We start from the raw sequence: 21,328 nt of genomic DNA on the forward strand, positions 1-21,328 counted from the left end.
AACTTAAAGGGGAAAAATTTGTTCATTGTTGTTGTGAATCATCCACAAAATGGAAAGTAGTGGAAAATGGAAACAAGCAGTGGGGCCAATTTTTTGTACCCAAAGTCAATTTATCTCGACAATTGCGAGCCGGAGAGACGTCATTTATTTATTTATAAAGTTATTTTTGTTCTTGTCCTGTTTGTGGCCGAATGCTGGAATGTAACAAGGTAAAAAATATGTCTTAAAGGAAAACACCACCGTTTTTCAATATTTTACTATGTTCTTACCTCAACTTAGATGAATTAATACATCCCTATCTTTTTTCAATGCGTGCACTTCTAATCTTTTTACAGCACCTTGTGAATGTGTTAGCATTTAGCCTAGCCCCATTCATTCCTATGGCTCCAAACAGGGATGAATTTAGAAGCCAAACACTTTCATGTTTTCCCTATTTAAAGACTGTTACATGAGTAGTTACACGAGTAAGTATGGTGGCACAAGATACATATTTAGTTTGGAGCCATAGGAATGAATAGGGCTAGGCTAAATGCTAGCACATTCAAGAAGCGCTGTACAAAGATTAAAAGTGCACGTACTGAAAAAAGATAGGTATGTATTAATTCATCTAAGTTAAGGTAAGAACATAGTAAAATATTGAAAAACTGTGGTGTTTTCCTTTAAATCGCACGGGTATGTTTGTAGCAATAGCCAACAAAACATCGCATGAGTCACAAATTACAGATTTTATACAAAAAAACATTAGAATATTATGTAAAGACCATTTTGCATGAAAATATTTTATAAATTTCCCTATCGTAATTATATCAAAACTTTATTCCTGTGGGAATAGAGTGGGACTTTATTTGGACAAATTTAAATGCAAAGTTTTTATCTTTTTGCACGCTCAGATTTTCAAATAGTTGGCCAAAATCTCAGCCAAAAATACAATCCTAACAAACAATACATCAGTGGAAAGCTTATTTGTTTAATTTCATCAATTAATTCAATTTCAGATGATGTATATTTTGATATTTTTGGCACCCTAAGATTTCAGATTTTCAAATGTTGCACAAAATCTCAGCCAAAAAATACTATCCTAACAAACAATGCATCAGAGGAAAGCTTGTGTATTCAATTTCTTCAATTTATTGAATTGATAACAGAGACACTTTGCCAAAAACTCACATAATCTCAAGCATAATCAGTTTACTGTTAAGTGAGTGTCTGGCGTGTATTTTGTGAACGTGAGCTTCTCTTTTATCATAAATGGTTTTGACGCGTGTGCAGCAGGCATTTATTTGACAAAACACATGATGCACATGGTTCACATGACGCAACAAACACATATTTTGAAAACAAGAGCAACATACATGACACTCAAGCGTGAGAGCAATCATGAGCCGCCACTGACACACACACACACACACACACACACACACACACACACACACACACACACACACCTCTGTAAGGTTATTTAGGTAACAAATAAACATGGGACACTCACCTCATCATAGTATATTCTGAATTCGGTTCTTTTAGACCTCAGGTCCCACATTACTATTGTACCGCTCTCAAAACCTATCAGCAACTGAAAGATACAAAGACACAAAAATAAGGGTAGGTTGTCGGTTTTCTCACAATGATCAGAGACAAATTGGATTTTGAATTGAACTGAGCACACCTCACAGGATGCTAACCTTAACTTTAACTGTACATAGAAATTTTATTCATCCAACAAAACATGAAACTGTATTATCATCTCATGAATAATCAAGTCTTCTTCTAATAGTTGGTTCAAAAGCATTAATCTTTAAAGAGCACCTATTTCATTGCTAAAAAACAATGTTATTTTGTGTATTTGGTATAATACAATGTCTTCGCGTGGTTTATGGTTAAAAACACATTATTTTCCACATACCATAAATTTTTGTAGCTCCAGATTTCACTCTCTTCCTGAAATGCACAGATTAGAAAAGCTCTGTGTCCCTGATTGGCCAGCTAATCTGTACGTTGTGATTGGCCTGAAAACCTCTGACGTCAGCCAGAAACGTGACGCTTCTTACCATGTTTAAAAGATTCGGTTGCTAACAGGAGTTAACTTACAGGCTGGAGTTATGGGAGAAATTATGATAATGTCGGCCTTGTCTACATCACCAATCCCAGGAAGTAAACTCCGTGTGTTTGTTGTAGTCCAAGAAAAGAGATTTACATTGGAGACGATAACTCGCATCATCGTTTACTTTGGTGTATGTACCTTTTGCATATCATTAACATGTACACACTTAAACACCAAAGGAAAATTAAAAACGTGCATCGGACAATAGGTGCTCTTTAAAAAGCTAATTTTTATAAGACTGCAGCACATTTTTCTTTTCCTTTGTCTTTCAAAACCTTATTGGACCCCAAGTCTTCTCTTATTAACTCCAATAATGCACCTGCCATACTGTGTGAGACAATCATCACCAGGGTATTCAAACACTATATGCTGTACACGGCAGCCTGTTTTTTTTTCCCGAACCACCTGTCCTTTGTACACAATCTGCCAGAGATGTTTTTGAGATACAAGATGCTAGATGTTAACAGCAGTTGCCAGGGTGAACATCAGGTCACATACTGTGTATGTGTGCGTGTGCATGTATCCAAATGAGTGTTAATGAATCAGCACTGTGCCAACGCATTCAAACTGCTTTTAAAATGAACTCAAGCTCATTACACAGACACTTATACTTTTATTCCTTCTTGCATACTGCTGTATAATTTTCTGAGGTTTTGAGTTTGAAACACTTGAAAAATGTAAAGAAAAGCACTCCTCACCTTTCCTTCATCTTTTGGACTGTCACTCAAATGAACAACAGGCCCTGGATGTGTTTTTGTTGATCTGAGAAAAGAGAGAAACATGGATGATTTAAATGAATGAAAAATATTTATCATGGAAGTTTTGGCTGTGAGATGTGCATGTGTTTTAAAGACCTTATTAAAAACATATACATTGTGGGGCTAGCATTTAGGCCAACAATAGTGTACAGTACAGTGGATAAAAATTTATGATGTCAAGACTTGCATTAAAAAAAATGTGTCTAAAAAATTAGATTTTGTCTGACTAAAAAAAAATAAACACGAAAAAAGTCTGTTGATTCAATTTCATGCTGTTTTGAGAACGAATGTCTATAATACAGATCATCATAAATGGGTGTTTATATCGTTTATAGTTTTGTTATATATAGTATAAGTTATTCTATAAATAAATGGAACAAAATGAACAACAACAAATGTATTAATTGAAAACACAGGGGTGAAATCCCTTAAGAATATACTGCGCCCACATAATGTAGCATGCTGCCTGTGTTTTTAGCACCAAATTAACAACAGGAATTATGCAAATAAAGTATCAATTTGCACAGCGCAACTTTCAATCTTGTAGGCCAGTTTTAAGTGCTAGACGTACACTCACCTAAAGGATTATTAGGAACACCTATTCAATTTCTCATTAATGCAATTATCTAATCAACCAATCACATGGCAGTTGCTTCAATGCATTTAGGGGTGTGGTCCTGGTCAAGACAATCTCCTGAACTCCAAACTGAATGTCAGAATGGGAAAGAAAGGTGATTTAAGCGATTTTGAGCGGGGAATGGTTGTTGGTGCCAGACGGGCCGGTCTGAGTATTTTACAATCTGCTCAGTTACTGGGATTTTCACGCACAACCATTTCTAGGGTTTACAAAGAATGGTGGGAAAAACATCCAGTATGCGGCAGTCCTGTGGGCGAAAATGCCTTTTTGATGCTAGAGGTCAGAGGAGAATGGGCTGACTGATTTAAGCTGATAGAAGAGCTGGTCTGATGAGTCTCGATTTCTGTTGAGACATTCAGATGGTATAGTCAGAATTTGGCTTAAACAGAATGAGAACATGGATCCATCATGCCTTGTTACCACTGTGCAGGCTGCTGGTGGTGGTGTAATGGTGTGGGGGATGTTTTCTTGGCACACTTTAGGCCCTTTAGTGCCAATTGGGTGTCGTTTAAATGCCACGTCCTACCTGAGCATTGTTTCTGACCATGTCCATCCCTTTATGACCACCATGTACCCATCCTCTGATGGCTACTTCCAGCATGTCACAAAGCTCGAATCATTTCAAAATGGTTTCTTGAACATAACAATGAGTTCACTGTACTAAAATGGCCCCCACAGTCACCAGATCTCAACCCAATATCTCTGGGATGTGGTGGAACGGGAGCTTCGTGCTCTGGATGTGCATCCCACAAATCTCCATCAACTGCAAGATGCTATCCTATCAATATGGGCCAACATTTCTAAAGAATGCTTTCAGCACCTTGTTGAATCAATGCCATGCAGTTCTGAAAGCGAAAGGGGTCAGACACAGTATTAGTATGGTGTTCCTAATAATCCTTTAGGTGAGTGTATATTTCTGGGACAATACAGCGTTCTTTCACCACTGTGATCAAGGCACCTGAATCATTTCTTTAAAATCTTTGTGATGTTGGTGATACTGAACTGTATGTGCCTGGTTTTAATGCCCTTTTACATTACTTTAGGTATCTTTGATGAATTACTGCTACAAAACATACACCAATATCTCTTTATGGCAAACTTTATTTACTTCCTTTACAGCAAATAAGGCACAACACTCTCACAAATAAAGGTACAAAAGTTGTCACTAGGACAGTAGCCTTTCAAAAAGGTACACCTTTGTACCCAAAGAGTGCATGTTAGTACTTAAAAGGTACATATTGGCAGTTCAAAGATACGTATTTGTACCTAAATAGTATATATTAGGACCTTTTTTAAAGGGTACTGCCCCAGTGACAGCTTTGTACCTTAATTTTTGACAGTGAAACTATAAGCCTAAATTATAAAGAGAAAAGCGAATGTGCGCGTGATGGTGCAGTGCAGTTTTAACACCTGGTTAAACTGGACTGTGGGAGGTACATGAATAAAAAGCAAATTTTTACTCTGAAACACCTCAACTGACAGTCACTTTTTAGACTACAGGTAACCCAGGTCATTCACACACTGTCTGTGAATGGCAGAAAGTTCTGGAAGTGTTCTTGTCAGCATTCGACTCAAGGTCTTCTTTTCAGCACTATTTCAAAGGCAGGGAGTGACAGGTCGGGAAATGTGCTCAGACGGTCTCCAGTGAAAATACTTTTTTGCTATTGTGAGGATGTGCCGTGTACAAGAGGGACCAAAAAATAGTAAAGTTACAGAGAAGGCGAATAATGCAAGCACACATACACACAACTGACAGACACAGATCTGTTTGTGCCAGTGAAAATGTTACCGAAACAGACAATACAAAGAGACTAAGCAAACAAAAAGCCCAAACATCCCATCATGCCTAAAGTCTTAATTTTTATTAAACTTTGGGATCATAGCAACAGAAAAATCAATCACTGCACAAAAAAAAAGGGATATAAAGAATAACAATTGATATCATGAGTGAACCCCCTTCAGGCATGTGTCCACTAACAAGCCTGTAATTCAGTGTTTGAATGTGGCTAAAATGTTGTTGTGATTTGAATATTAATCTATCTGCAGCATTTCTTTCGAAAAGATTTCAGGTTAAATACAATGGGCACACACAAATTACTTTAAAGCGCCCCTTACCTAGAAAATGCACTTTAAATGTGTTTCTAGCAGAAAATGAGTCACCGGTGTGTGTGCAGAAACATTTTATTATTATACAAATCCATCTATTCTTTGTGTAATCTTCTTTAAACCTCAACAGTCACACAAAACAGGCTGTTGGGGATCCTCTATCAATGGCTATGTTTACATGCACAAAATTTTTGCAAATCCGACTGTATTTAATAAGATTGAAGGTTACGACGATACAGTTTACATGCACCCTAAACATTGCAATCTGATTAAAATGTTCGTTTACATGTACATTATATAGAATTCAAACCGAACGTCTGCGCAGGCGCACAGGTTACCAGATTCACATATTAAAACCATCCCAATGGACATTCAAAACTAGCCCAAAAGCATCCCAATAGCATCCCAATGACGCTCCACAGCCCAAATATCAATAACTAATCAACAAAATCATTTTATCTTTAACCCGCAGAAAAAAAAACTTGTTTACAAAAACTGGTGGAAACAGTTTAAACAGTACCCCAAATCTGAACTCGAAAAAAGCAAAGCTCATCGAGTTCATGCTTTATCTCTTGATAAAAGTCAAAACTGAGTTGGAGAAAGTTGTTCTTCAGAATATTTAGATTTAGGTAATGAAAACATACTTTTCAAAAAGCAAAACGCTATTTTATTGCTTTAAGTAGACTAATATTTTAAAGTACACATAAACGCTGCAGAATGTACATCACGTGTACAGCGCGTGACTCCATTAACGGTAACATACCTTAATAATGTGGGTTGCTCTTGCCTTGCTATTGCGTGTTTCTGTGATGAGAGTCATGTGATATAAGAGGTAATTATAAGATGTGAACTTGAGCACAAATGTTCTGCGCATGTGCACAATGTATTTTTGAAGCCAATAGGCTTTATGCCCATCTGCACTATTTCCTAAACTTCAGGCAGCTCCTTGATTTCCCGTCTGCCATTATTGGACAAACTGATTAATCCAAGTGTGCCTGACCTCAGTAGTCACAACAACAATAATCAGACACAGCTGGATTAATCAGTTTGTCTAATAATGGCAGACAGGAAACAAGGAGCTGGCTGAAGTTCAGGAAGTAGTGCAGCTGGGCGTAAAGTCTATTGAGAAAAACTATGATTCATGCGTTTACATGAGTACTTTTCTCCTGCGGATCGGATCACAGATCGGAGTACACCACCCTCTTTAATACGATCCAAATTTGCATCCGATCATCCTCAATCTAGAGGTCTTCTCGGGTCCAAAGAAATGTACCCGACCCGAAATGACCCGAATCACTTTAAACTCGAACCCGACGTGCATAAATCTTTTTTTTTTTAAAGAAAGACCCGACCCCAGATCGACTCGAACCAGTGGCAACTTTTTTTAACCCAAATTGGTCTCCCAAACAATTTGGCGAGCTGCTCCATTAGTTTTACCTTGTTATCTGATGACGACACCAAGGTAACCGCAAAAATGTACATTTAAAATTGACTGACATGTCTGTCTCAACAAAAATTAACCTACCGCCAGCCACACAATGTCGCAAGCGCTTTTGTCAAACGGAGAGGTTTGAAAAGGACATTGACGCATACACGCAAGAGAGTTCGGGTCTTCGGATCCATTAAAAAAAACACATTCCTTTTAATTTACCCGAGACCCGATGCCGCTATTATTATACCCGACCCGTGTCTGAGGCACACGTGAAAGTTTTTGACCCGTGAAGACCTCTACCTCAATCGCATTGATTAAGGTGTTTCAATGAAGGCTTTACAATATGATTGAGCCATCAATACAATTACAAACTAATTATTTGATTGCGTGTAAACATACCTAATGTGATGTCACATTGATTACGCCCTAGCCATGACCACTCACAGACTTCGCCTTATGGTCACAGAGACACGTGATGATGTAGTACAAAGCACATGTGCAAGCACTCTACTTCCTACTTTGCATATGGGAAGGGGGCTTTCTTTGCATTTAAAGAGACACACACAAAAACAGCGCGTTTTTCATTTCAGCCACAAATGGCCATGTTCAACACTGTATAATGAAAGATCTGTGGTGTATTTTGAGCTGAAACTTTACATACACATTTTGGGGATACCAGAAACTATTATTATATTGCTGAAAACATCTAGGTTAGCATCCCTTTAAATTTGTCTCTCAGTTGATAAAACAAAGAATAATTAAAGTTGAAGTCTATGTATAGCACAAGGTTTATAAGCAGATATGTATAGTTTGTATTTTTGCAGATGCACTTGCAGTCATTATTAAAAAAAGATGCACATTTGTTTTATTGTCTGCTTTTCTAGGTGAATGAACCGATTATGCATATTCAGTGCAATTCCCATGAGTAGAGTTTGCTTGTGTAAACAATGATTTATGGATCCATTGCGTCACAGAGTAACAGATTCGTTTTTTTAAACATTTACTTGTAGTATTGTACCTATGCCCCAATACATTGTAAATGCATTACTGTACACACATTTGTTCTTTGTCGACTGAGAGTCGACATTATTGTCTATAGTAATAAACAGCATAGCAATGAGCTTAGATTTCATTTAACCTGAGTATTCTTTCAAATAGCATGGCTCACATTCACCTTTAAGTTGTTCTCATTCGTGACCCTGTCTGTGAAATTCAGGCTAAAGTCTCATGATTCGATTATGAGATTTGGAGCACCAATGTTTAATTTCAATTATTGTTTCAAGTTGATTTTAATCTGACAAGGCCTTACTCAGTCAATATAAAAGATATCAAGGTTATATATACAGACAATGATCTTTACATTATGTTGGATGGTTTTATGAAAACACTAAATCACAAAAAAACAGATTTTAGCTGGGTTTTCACACACAGATCACATTTGGTTTAAACTTAAATCTAACACAATACAACAAACCCTGTACATCTAGTTCACTTCGTCTCTTTCTCTGTGAACTTGCCCATGAGGAACAGATGAGTTCAGTATGCTATATATCCCCTGCAGGATGCTGATCTAACATTTGTCAACTCATCATTCTTCTATCGGTGGTGCTGAGGTTGCAAGGAATACAGTTGCTATGGGCAAAAAAGTTAAAGGAGGGAAGATGCACAACCCAGTGTGCATTCAGTTCTGGCTAATATTTTAGCTGTAAATACTGTGTTACTAATTGTATCACAGGATGATTACGTCCTGGCATACAGTACTGGCAATACTGAGAACAGTGCATATTATTTCAGGGTCCCAAATAAGCAGAGCTGCTGCTCCTGCAGGTGCCGGTGATCTACTAACGCCTGATGAGCTTGAGTTCAGCACCAAGGACAATTCAAGGGTGAAATCCCAGCTAACAAAGTCATAGGCTGCGTCCGAAACCGCATACTGTATAGTAGGTACTGAATTAGATGAAGTACCTACTTACTTGGCGTTAAAACAGTAGGTACTGTATAGTATGAATCCTGGTAGTATGAATGAGATTCGGACGTACTACATCCGCCATTTTGCTACATCACGTGACATCACATCATGTCATTTCAGCGCGAAAATAGCCGCATGCCTCTTCTTCTTCGTTGGATAACTCCTCTCCCGGGGCATCATGGGATAGTGAAGTGTCCATCATATGCACACTGCAAAATCTAACCGGAAGTAGTAGGTCATCCGGGTACTTTTCGCATACTGTTTTTCGAATACTCTGTATTCGGACAGACTACTCGCCTCGCCTACTACTTTTCGCGTACTATATGGTATGAAGTAGGCGTTTCGGATGCAGCAATAGTTTTGAAACACCTGCTATTGTGTGACTTCTCCTAAGTGACTCCTCTTCTATTTCCTTCAGCAAATAAAAAATAAGATGGTTTGGCAAATAATATTTTTGAATAATATGTTCCTCTGGCATTTCAAATAAACTGTGTTAAAAAAATCTTCTGCTATGTATCACGCTTTCTCTGCTCTCTGTGATGCCTCTTATTTTAGCAATAATTGCAGCCATTTCAATCGCTAAGTAATTTAAGACATGCTTTATTTCGGCGTTAAATAATGACGCAAATACAAATCATAACACACTCGCAAACATTAGTCAATTGCATTGTGAGAATCATTTAAATAATCTCCCATGCGTTTGAAATGAAAACTCATAGAAATGCATATGCAATAAGGTCAGTCGCAAAAATAACTAGACCACACCTTTTTTAGCGCTAATGATTCATTGCGCGTCTTTAGTAAATCTCGTCAGTCGTTATTTAATGACAAAATGATGGTTTGCGCTCGTGCAAGCTGTTAGTAAATCTGGCCCTAAATAGTTAAAGAAGTATGATATAATCTCAGCACTTTAAGGCATGTCAATTAAAACTAGGAATGTTTTTCCCTAAAAGATTAAGCTGTTGTAGGCTGAAGGCAAACCAAAGTCTGGTAATCTTTTGAAGTTCTACTTTCATGTCAAAAGCAAAAATGATGCTGTGATACTTCATTAATTATCGTATGGCTCTTTGGAGAAAATACACACATCCACTTTCATTTTTGAAGAGTATGATGTTTCTGGTTGAAGTAAACCCTTTAAATGCATCAGGGTTACTTTTCTCACTGCAGTATCAAATGAGGTGAAGCGTATAACAGATACAAAAAACACATGTCTTCAAACATCTTGCACACTCCAGCAGTTCTTCACCTTCATCCTGAATTCCCGTTTGTTTCTCATATGAACTGATTCGATCCACACCAGTTGTCATAATCGACCTTCAGCTCCACTAGACCATGACCTGTCCATGATAACAACTTTTTTTTTGTTATATTTTTTGGCCAGCTTTTGTCTTTATTTATCAGTGAGTTTAGGAGAGGACAGGAAAGTACAGGGAGGAAACAAGGGTAGTGGATCGGGTAAATGACCACGAGCGGGGATCGAACTCGGGTCACAGAAAGTGCGAAAGCACCACATGTTGGAGCGCTGCCCACTACACCACTGGCTCCGACATAAGAACTATTTTGTACCTGGACTTTCTGCCACAGTCATCTCTTGACATATAGACTTAGGCTACGTTTACACAGAAAGGATCTGAAGAGAAAACACAAAAGTGGCGTTGCATTATCACTTTTTATTCCGCGCTTATACAAGAATTTTGGGGGGGAATCTGCGTGCATATGGTGACGCAAAAGTGTGTGATATTCGATGTAGTATGCACTCCAGGCGGCTAATTGGCAATGTGAAGCACTGACACACAAAAACACCAAGTCCACCCGCCTGCGTACAACCTTCTTCCTTGTTCTCCCACATCCAAAGCCGTCTGATTTGCCTCTGACGAATTGGCGCATCAACAATTTGATAGAGGTAATTAATGCACATTCTCTGATCAGTATTACTAGCTGTGAATATTTCATACAACTGCTGGAAAGACTCTTATAAATTTATTAGAGCTGCTATGGCAACTTGAAGGTCTGATGTATGGACATAATGCGACATGTTTGTTGTTATTTTCCTGAACTGGTGCATGCCTGTGACGTAAACGCGTATGCGACGAGAGCCACTGTGAGCAGACTTTTGCGTTTTTACCCTTTAGACGAGAACGCGATGGTAGAGCGTTTTTAAGATTTCCACTCTGGACGCTGCTCAAATACCTGTCGCGCCACAGTGCGCCACTCACATAGTTTAACATTAAATAACATCATATTTGTCCCAAATTGTTGGCGATTAACATTGGCTGCTAACGTCTGGTGTACGATACCTCAGAGTTGTCCTAGACGCGGCACAGCAGTGCGCCTTTTCTCATCCGGTGTGCGACCCTCTTCCGACTATCTTTGTGTTGGTAAATTCCTTATGACCTGAAACTCAGAGTACCACTGAGTTCCTCACCCAGACTGCCATTGATCAGTTTTCATACAAAAGAAAATTTCTAAATGGCCATCTCTGCAGGTGCTGTCTGGAACTAAAGACTGGCAAATATTAAAGCACTAGATCAACTTTACATCTAAAGATAGGACTTTTAACAGAACTGTTTAAAATGCTGAAAGCATGATTTTGCAAAATACTGCTCACTTTATCTCAGTAAACCTTTATAACACTCTTGAAAATAAAAGTCTAGCTTTAATAAAAGTAAAATCTTAACGCAAACTACAATATAATGCACACTAGAGATTTGGAAATAGAAAATGAATTTTCCTATATTTTACAATATTAGGTGTAGTACAATAGTCATTTCAATAAAGTTATGAAAAAAAGAGACGCAATCAGTCCCGCTTTCCAATTTTCTATTGCATACTGTATTTCAGCTAAGCTTCATTTCCAGAAAGTGAGTGAGAGAGTGAGTGAGTGAGTGAGTGAGAGAGAGAGAGAGAGAGAGAGAGAGAGAGAGAGAGAGAGAGAGAGAGAGAGAGAGAGAGAGAGGGTTGACCTGTGGGCACTGTTTTGACCAGTGACTGGATCAACAAATGATGAAAAAGAGTGATTGTATTACTGAGAAACAAAGGCAGAAAGGATATAGGAAAGATATGTCATATCTAAACGAGTCTCTGTCTCGCTGGGCTTCAAATCTAATTTCAGTCTGATTGAACGTCCAGCACTGCTGATTCTCTCCTCATCAGAAACACTGAAACTTTGTCTCTGCCTCCATATGAGGCCAGTTATCGCCCTCTAACAGACTGACGGTGTCTTCTCTGTTGATTTTTACAGTATGTTGAGAACACCACACACCATTCAATTTTGTACAGTTACTTTTTATAGTTAATTTATTCTATTTTTTGTATATTTATTGCAGTCTCAACAAATTCATTTACAATAGATAGCACTACATGTGCAAGCAGGGTGCAAACCGTTGAGACTGGATCAATCAAACCAGTCAAAAAAATGTGTATGCCTTAATTATATTGAAGTGTAAATGTATAATTATTATAGATGCAAAGATTTTATATTTTCCCACTAATATTTATTATTCAGACTGATATCTGTCGATGCTGATACTTTGGTGGTTATATAAACCTGTATTAACTAAATTATGAAGATTACATTTTCTGAATGTTATTCTTTCACATAATCAGGGATGCACATAACTGGTACGCAGGTATGAATGCGCAATTAAAATAAAAAATGTGACACTGCTCTAAAAGGTGCTTTTGCGTACCAACGTTGCTGGAATTTACCTAATTTACTGCAACATAATGGATTTCTCCATGCATCATTATTAATGTGTGGTGTTAGCAGTGATGCAACAGTCACTGGCCCGATTGAACAATTTAATACTTTACTCAACCATTGTTTGAGAAGTTTTGTTTGCGCGCACCGCACACCTAAAACGCAATCCGCACCTCAAGGCTTCAGACAGCTTGCTAGTACAAGCAAATAGTAAAGACACCGCGCAAATGCCAACTGAGTTTGTTTTCTTGCACTTGAGCGGACATTTTAAAACAATATTATTTCAAAATGCCCTGATTATGTCTTTAACACATTAAATAAATATAAGCAGTTGAGAAATAAAATGCATGTGTAACAATATATTGGATCCGTGCATTTAAAGTGACAGTGCACCCAAGCATTTTTAGAGTATAAACCTGATGCTGTTTTTTAATGTTAGTCAAACCACAAACAAAAGAAAATCATAATTTCCCTGTCTTGACTGAATGACATTTGTAACTTTAATAAGGATTAATCCAATTTACACAGTAAAAACTATGCAGTAATATCTTATTACTTTATTCAGTTTCTGTAGCTGAAAACTACAGACCAACTTAAAAACATGAACATTACTGTTTATTTCATTTGTATGTTTATTCTATTTTATTTATTTATGCTATTGCTCAAATAGTGGTGTGAGTACCAAGCAACATCTCCAGGTGCTCATTTGAGAACCAGGACAAAAAGTTATGTGCACCCCTGCATATAATGACCAGTGATATTGAACAGTATACTAGTGATGTTTCTTTACATTTTCAATACACACAGAGCTTAAAATCATGCATGTTCCTGTTTACTTTTGATTGACGGGATATATTGGCCCAGGACTGTTGAGTGTTTTTAAACGATTGGCCGATAGACGATAGTGTGAAAATTGCTTTTATTGACCAATACCGATTATTGGTGCATCCCTAATAAAAATATAAAGTGAACCTGCCTGTGGGAGCCCAGCTAAAATCATTTCTTAGTTCTTTTTTTACTGCTTTCTACATTACATCATCCCAGATAATGGGAAAATTATTCTGGGAAAATACATTCTTAATATCTTAAATATTGACTGAGTGAATCTCAAAGATTGAAATTAAAGTGAAATGAACAAGTCAATTTAAACTTTGATACTCCTAATCCTATTATTAGATTATGATACTTTAGCCTGGATTTTACAGATGGTGTTATATATTTATAAATTTAGTATTATTTTTTTTAGTTTGACAGTGAAGAAGCCCCTACTGTCCCGTCGATCAACTACTGAATTACAAAAAGGGACATAGTTTTATGTATTGCAATTAAAGAAAACAATAGTTTGATCTAAAAATTTGGAAAAGCATATGAAGAGTTTGGTTCCAAAACGCGATAAACACCTTTTTTTTATTAGTTACCACCAAAAATCAGTATTGTAGGTCAGTATTAAAAAGTAAATTTTAAATTTTATGCAAAATCTAATTTCCAGCATGTTATTCTGTCATCTTTTCTCCCTTATTTCCCAAAACGCGATAAACGCCAGTCCTCCTTTTCTGCAGAACGCAATAAATCCGCTTAACAAATCACAGCGCACCGTTCCACGCATTATAAACAACAATGGTGTCGGGTTAAATACACACAGAATCCTAGTTTTCCTCATCTACTTTGTACTTCATGATCAACAAACAAACATAAACAAAATAATACTTTTGATGGCATTGATAAACCTGTGGTGGTTTTCTGTGGCGGGAAAGAACGTAAGCCAATTAGGCGACGGAAAAATGCCGGCTTTGTTCTTACACGACTCAAGCTTCTGTCGTGCTAACACATTGACCACAGGGGATCTTATGAAAACTTTCCATTATTTTACTCGAAATCAACGAAAATCAAGCAGGACCAAAACATTTACAGCTGATCGCTGTCAAAAAAGTTCAGCGACGACGTCCCAAGGATCACAGCAGCAATGACAGTGTTATTAATATGACAAAGTAAGTGTTTTGATTTATGCCATTAATGTTTTTTATCAGTGTATACCACTAGTCAACTAGATGAATATAACATGGCAAAGATGAATGCACATTTATATATTGATTCAGTAGATTTATAGCATTTTGAAGAAAAAACTTGTCATGGATTTACTGCATTTTGCGGATCAGTTTTTATAAGGAATCTTTGAAAATCAAATTAGGAATTTGACATTTTAATGTTATTATAATCTAAATATGTGAAAGTTTGTAACAGAAAATAGTGGTTTTCATCTTGTCACTTTCTTGGTATAGAAAACTATGAGCATTCTATTGGAAGGTTACATTTTTTGAGAGATAAATACAAGCAGATTTGCAGACTTGTCTGTCTTTTGTGCTTCATTAACATGCAGTTGCACACTGATGTATTGACTCCTACCGATGAAGTCCACAAGTGGTCACACGAGATGCATTAAAACAACAGGTGTAAACAGGAATGTGTCTCGCATTACCACTTACGATTCGATCAACAAGACAGGTAAGAATACTAGGTGTGAACATGGCTTAATAGCCAGTTGTTTTAATCTCATTTCCATCTATCCTATTATTCTCTACCTGTCTAGCTTTCTAAGCAAACAGACAGACATTTACCACATAAAACCTTTTTGGGTCCTGTGTGTGTTCGTAAGCTGGCCATAGGATGACAGTAAAACAGCCCAGGACGTATGTGGATGTGTGTGTGTGTTTACACAGAACAATGACAGGCAAATAAATTGAGAACAGGAGGTCTCTGCTTATCAGGAAGACACCCTTCTCCCTCACCCTTATCATCCCTGCCTACCTGTGTGATCGCAACGGCCTCTAGCAAAAACACACAAACAGCGTACGCATCGGCAGATCAGAGCCACCTTCTTGAGCCGAGCTGCATGCTGTTTGCGTTCCGTTCGCTCGTCAAATCCGAAAACACTCATTTATTGTTAACACATCGTTTGACAGCAAACGTGAGGTGCATGCAAACACTGGCCTGGCTGGCTGTGAGCGTTCTGTCTGTTTGAGTCCAACTTCAAAGGCTGTGATAAGAGTCGCTGAAGTGCTTTCAGTGGTTGAGATGGTTGCCGTGGCAATGGATGCAGCAATCTCATTCAGGATAATAGGTTTGAATATTATGGCGAAGAACAGGAAATTGGTTGGTTGCAATTTGGCGAGCTTGATTTGAAAAGCTTAAGGGTACTGCAGGGGATTTTTTGTTTTGGGGAGGATAATGTGTGGTTGTATGGTTGCAACTCATTTCTGGAGCTACTGTATGTGCACTGTGCAATACATTTTTATTGGGAATCAATTAACTAATGAATCAAATGCGCAATCTATGAATCAGTCAGGCACACCATAAACTTTTCAATTATGTTACATGTGCATGTATGTGATTATTCTTTAATACATCCAACAAGTAAGGGATAATATAGGCAGCAGCCTGTTTATCACAGAAATAAGCCCTGACAGTGTGATCAGGACCCGACACGAAGCGGAGGACTTTGTGATAACAACAAGCCGCCTGTACGTTATCTTATTACACGGCTATTTACCTCATAAGTAAGGTAAGGAACATTAAATATTGATTTAAAATATTTTATTTGCTCATTTTTAACGAATGCAGACCTTCCGTGAGGAAAACCTGTTTACTTTCTGTTTTAAGATAAGATAAGATGTTCAAATGTCATGAACACACTATTTGGTTTTATCAATTGTAAATATAATAGCATTTGTGTTATTAAAATAAATATTTATATAAAATTTTTGTGTAATATTAAACTGTAGGGGTGCGCAGGGCAAAAACTAACCTGGGGTTAGTTGTAACACGGACTGTTTACATTGTTGCACAAGGTTTTCACGCTGCCAAAAGACGATCTCCTACAAATTATTGGAAAGTATAATGTTTTTTCCAGAGAGTTATTGAGGAACGAGTGTTTTGGTGGCATGCAAGTAAATTTTTTCATGTTTTTTCGGTTTCTAAGTTGGGTGTGGAAGATACCAAATCCAATGCTTTGTCATGTTAATCAGTGTCTTGTTGACTAAAACAAAGCATTGTTCTGAAATATGTCTGCAGCTGTTAGCAACTATTTTGGTGGGCTTGAAAATATTTTGACCCAGTGGGGTTAATTTTAACGCTGTGTTACAACTAACCCCTCAGCACTTACTTACGATATGAAAACCGCTAACGTTAGCGTAATTCTTGCGTTGTTTTAAATAGGCTACACACAAATGATTGCTGGCTGCCAACAAAATAAATGTGCTTGTCTTATCAAAAATCATTTTGTTCATATCTTTAATATTGATTGAATAGGGTCATGTCAAAGATTGAAATCATAATGAAATGAATGGCTAAAATCAGACTTTGATGCTCATTATCTCAGAATTTGATATTTGAAACTGTAGTATGGTTATTACAGACTGGTTCACATATAAAAAATGCTTTGTCATAATTGTTCTGCTTTTTCTCAAACATTTAGAAATTTGCATTCATTTATAATTGTTAGTAAAGGGCTGAATGAATGAATACAGTGTGGATACCTGTCTATTATAGACAGATATATAAACAATATCAACTTCAAGTATAAAGATAAAATAGTATTGAAATATTTGCCTGCAAACTTAAAGTCGGAGTGCACGATGTTTGAAAGCCAATGTTGATATTTGAAATCACCTAAACAAACACGCCCCTACCCCAATAGAATGTGGACCTTTTAAAAGACCCGCCCCACACATACGCAACCCAGCAAGGATGTCGGTTAAGGGCGATTTATAGTCGTGCGTAGGTGCTACGGCGTAGCTACGGCGTAGGCTATCCGTAGCCTGTGCGTATCTCTGCGTAGCCTGACGCGCACCTCACAAATTTTCTAACAGCGCGTCGGCTCTACGCGGACCGTAAGCGCTGTGATTGGTCCACCAGAACCCCTCCCGTCAGGTAAAAAAAACTGCGTCATAGGTATTTCCGTTTGAGACGGTGAAAACAAAGACGAGCCAAGTTGAGGAGTGATTTAACTCAAACTGAAACATAAGTCGCTGTTTATTTACTTCCATCAATGCTGGTCTTCTCAAATTATACACAACAAGTTGCTATTTCTTCTTCGTTTGTGGGTTTACTTGCTTAGCTTCTTCTTCTGTGACGACTTCTGCTGCTACTGTGGTTACACGCGTGATTACTGCCAACCAGCGGTTTCGCGTGTGTTTGCACGTCGACGCGGACGGCGACGCACAAGTATAAATGAAAACCGACGCGGAACCTACGCCGTCGCTGCTACGCCGTAGGACCTACGCACGACTATAAATCGCCCTTTAGTAGACACGCTCCTTACTGCTGATTGGCTATAAGTGTGTTTTGGTAGTCAGCCCGTCTCCTTTTCCAAAGCGTTTTTCAAACATTGTGCACTCCGCCTTTAACTTTTAGCAAGTGTTACAACTAACCCCCTGCCTGTTACAATTAACCCCACCTATGGGATAAGTTGTAAAGTGTGCACTTCTGTCACGTTTGGTGTGATTGTCCAAGAATGGTAAGTACTAGAAACAAACTTCAAATGTTCATTTGTAGCAGAGATGTGTGTGTTGCTTGTGTAAAAATATAAGTAATCAAACTCAAATATTTTTTGAATAATAAGCCAAAACAAAAAAGCGTTAGGTTGTGCCCCGCTCTCCCCTACCAGTCAAAATGCATCTGGGTTACCGTGTGTTACTAGTTTCAGGCGGTTGTTATGTAAAGAATAATTGACAACGGGCCGTTGAATTTTTTGAAATAATGCATACCCATGCTGGTAATGTGACACGACGCAAAGCGGAAGCCTTTACACTGTGGGTGTGCATTCTTTTTAAATAATTCAAAGGACCGGAGTCAATTATTCATCTTATACCACGTTTACAAAAAAATAATCAACACCCATAGAACATTTCTCAGCCAATCAGAATAAAGCATTTAACAGGCCTGTGGAATAACTCGCAATAACATACCGTGAAATGTCACGAATGGCCAATCAAAATCAAGATTTTGAAAGTGCAGTGTAATAACATCATATATCTCAGAGTTGTTTTTTTAATTTCTTCTTCTCCTTTATGGTTGACAAACCAAGTTGAACACATTATTAATCTAAAATTCCAGAAAGTGTTACACCGTTAAAAGCCTTAACAGGCTTTGGAGACACTGACAGATCCCCAAAACGTTTTGAGAAACATAAAAGCTAAATTATGTAAAATCATTAGTCGTGTATAAAAAGATTTTAACATCTTAGCAGATGATCCACAATTTAAAATGAGCAGCATAACCTAGAACATAAAATTCTTCCATGGCTTTCCAAAGCTGCTGAAAGTGTAAAACAGATTACTAAGAGATGTAGGCGTGATGTTAGTTTAGCTTAGCGCTCCAAGGCAGATCAATGGAGAACTGATTATGTTTAAGATCAGGCTGCCCAAGTATGTTCAGCTAGGCCTTGAGATAGAGTTTCAATACAGGCACAGTGATAAGATAAACTGTGCATTGAATCGATTCTAGCATAGGCCACATGGAGTGATGTGTTTTATGGTTACAAAGCATGGCGGCACATTTGGAGTATGTCATACCAAAATAAAACACGTGTGAATTGACTTGTCCAAACTTGTCGTTCACGTGAAAAATAAACTTCTGCAGGAGATTGCACTGTTAACTGAAAGCAAGTGATTTCAGTGAAGCAAAGCGTGGAATTGTTCAAGGTTCTGAGGTTACAAGATCTCGGTTAATCTCTCGCTCGCTGAATCCCTCTCATATTTTTATCTTTCTCTAACTTATTCATGTGTGACTCGAAGGGAGGGAAACAAATCTCTGAGTTCTCCTTTCCACCCTTGCACTTGATTTCTATCAGAGGATGCCTGCTGTCTGCACACAGGGGCCGTGTTTATATTTATTCATATTTATTTATTGAAATGAGCTGCACTTTGCCTCTATATACTGTAGAGGAATTCCCATAATTCCAAGAGTGTGGATGCATTTCCCTGCACCTATTATTCTCACACACTGCTGGAAAACCTACAGAGCTGCTTTCTTGTAAAAAAAAGTGACAGGTTTACAGAACACATAAACATGCTCACGAAAGCCATAGCACATAAGAAGTCTGTAGACCGCAGTATTAAAAGTAAGAGAATTGACAGGTATTCTGCTATACATTTTCATGATTTGTATGTCAGATTCTATAGTGAGTCTTTTTTGAATTCACAAAACTACACAGTTGTATTTTAGGTTGTGTGCATGCATTAAAGCGACCTTACAGCAAAAAACTAAATAAAAACAATACATTGCTCACATAAGCTACTTTGTCTTGGTATGTCACTTAAACTTCAAGGCATATAAATACACAGTAAAAAATTGCTGTAGTTATGCAGCAGTTTGCCAGTAACGTACTGTAGATGTAAAGGATTAGGTATCCTGTAAAGCAGTGGTCTTCACTATTTTTTTCATGAGAGCCACACTGATAGGTCAAGGTCAATAGGAGAGCCGCCTTTACCGCAAAGTATCAAAAGTTCCATCCAGTCATAAATAGCATGTCTGCTTATCAATCTGCCAATCTGTTGCAATGCAGTACATACAAGGGCAAATCATTCTTTAACATTTACCAGTCAAATTTGAACTGAAACAATATGTTTTCTCTTAATGACCAAAACAGGATTTTAATGCTAAGCATTCTTATAATATGCTCATGCAGTGCCCCCCAAACCAGCAGGGGGCCACCTTTCTCGTAATTTCATGCGGCGCTGCACAGAACGGTTGGCGAGTGACCATTACTGTGCCGCGAGATCAATTCAAAAGCATAGCAAGCAGTCTGATCTCACGGTACTTTGATGTCATATGACAATCGCTGCATGTGATTGAACATGCTTATCGACGTGCATCTTGATCTAATAGGTATGGTTTTCTAACAAAGTTAGCGTTCGGAGCAGAAAAGACAGAAAAAGCGCATGCCTGCATGATAATATCACTGTAAATATACTGCCATGCGAGCCACAAATTAAAGCTTGCAGAGACGCATGCGGCTCGCGAGCCATGCAATGAAGAACACTGCTGTAAAGGATCCATTTTCTTAAAAAAATTCCAGATAATTTACTCACCACCATGTAATCCAAGATGTTGATGTCTTTCTTTGTTCAGTCGAGAAGAAATTAAGTTTTTTGAGGGAAACATTTCAGGATGGAGTTTAATGGACCCCAACACGTAACAGTTTTAATGCAGTTTCGCAACGGGGTTTCAAATGACTCTAAATGATCCCAAACGAGGCATAAGGGTCTTATCTAGCGAAACAATTGTCATTTTTGACAAGAAAAACAAAAAATATGCACTTTTAAACCAAAACCTCTCGTCCATCTCCGGTCATGTGACGCGCCAGCGCGACCCCACGCAATATGTCATCACGTCAAGAGGTCACGGATGACGTATGCAAAACTACGCCCCAGTGTTTACAAGTGTGGAGTAAGAGGACCGTTCTGACTTTGTTGTATGTTGAATAATTCTAATTAATGTCTTTGTGGCAGTTTATTGTTTAAAATGGTCCGCAAATGTGCGTTTCATATATGTAACACGTGACCTTTCCATGGCATTACGCAATTACGTGAGGTTGCGCTGGCGCGTCACATGACCAGAGATAGATGA

At 37.9% G+C, this 21,328-nt stretch overlaps 1 protein-coding gene across 13 annotated transcripts in view; it reads right to left on the reverse strand.

The window, feature by feature from the left end:
• Positions 1-21,328, reverse strand: part of stxbp5l (syntaxin binding protein 5L) — a 177,626-nt gene that overhangs the window by 59,052 nt on the left and 97,246 nt on the right. For all 13 annotated transcript variants that reach the window (XM_073855180.1, XM_073855179.1, XM_073855181.1 and 10 more), the window contains exons 6-7: positions 2,800-2,863; positions 1,490-1,573 (exon numbers count right to left, since the gene is read on the reverse strand). In XM_073855180.1, coding sequence (XP_073711281.1) covers positions 1,490-1,573; positions 2,800-2,863 — 148 coding nt within the window. The remainder of the gene's footprint in view (positions 1-1,489; positions 1,574-2,799; positions 2,864-21,328) is intronic.

Source organism: Misgurnus anguillicaudatus, chromosome 17 (genome assembly GCF_027580225.2).
Source record: "Misgurnus anguillicaudatus chromosome 17, ASM2758022v2, whole genome shotgun sequence".
Taxonomy (NCBI): Eukaryota; Metazoa; Chordata; class Actinopteri; order Cypriniformes; family Cobitidae; genus Misgurnus; species Misgurnus anguillicaudatus.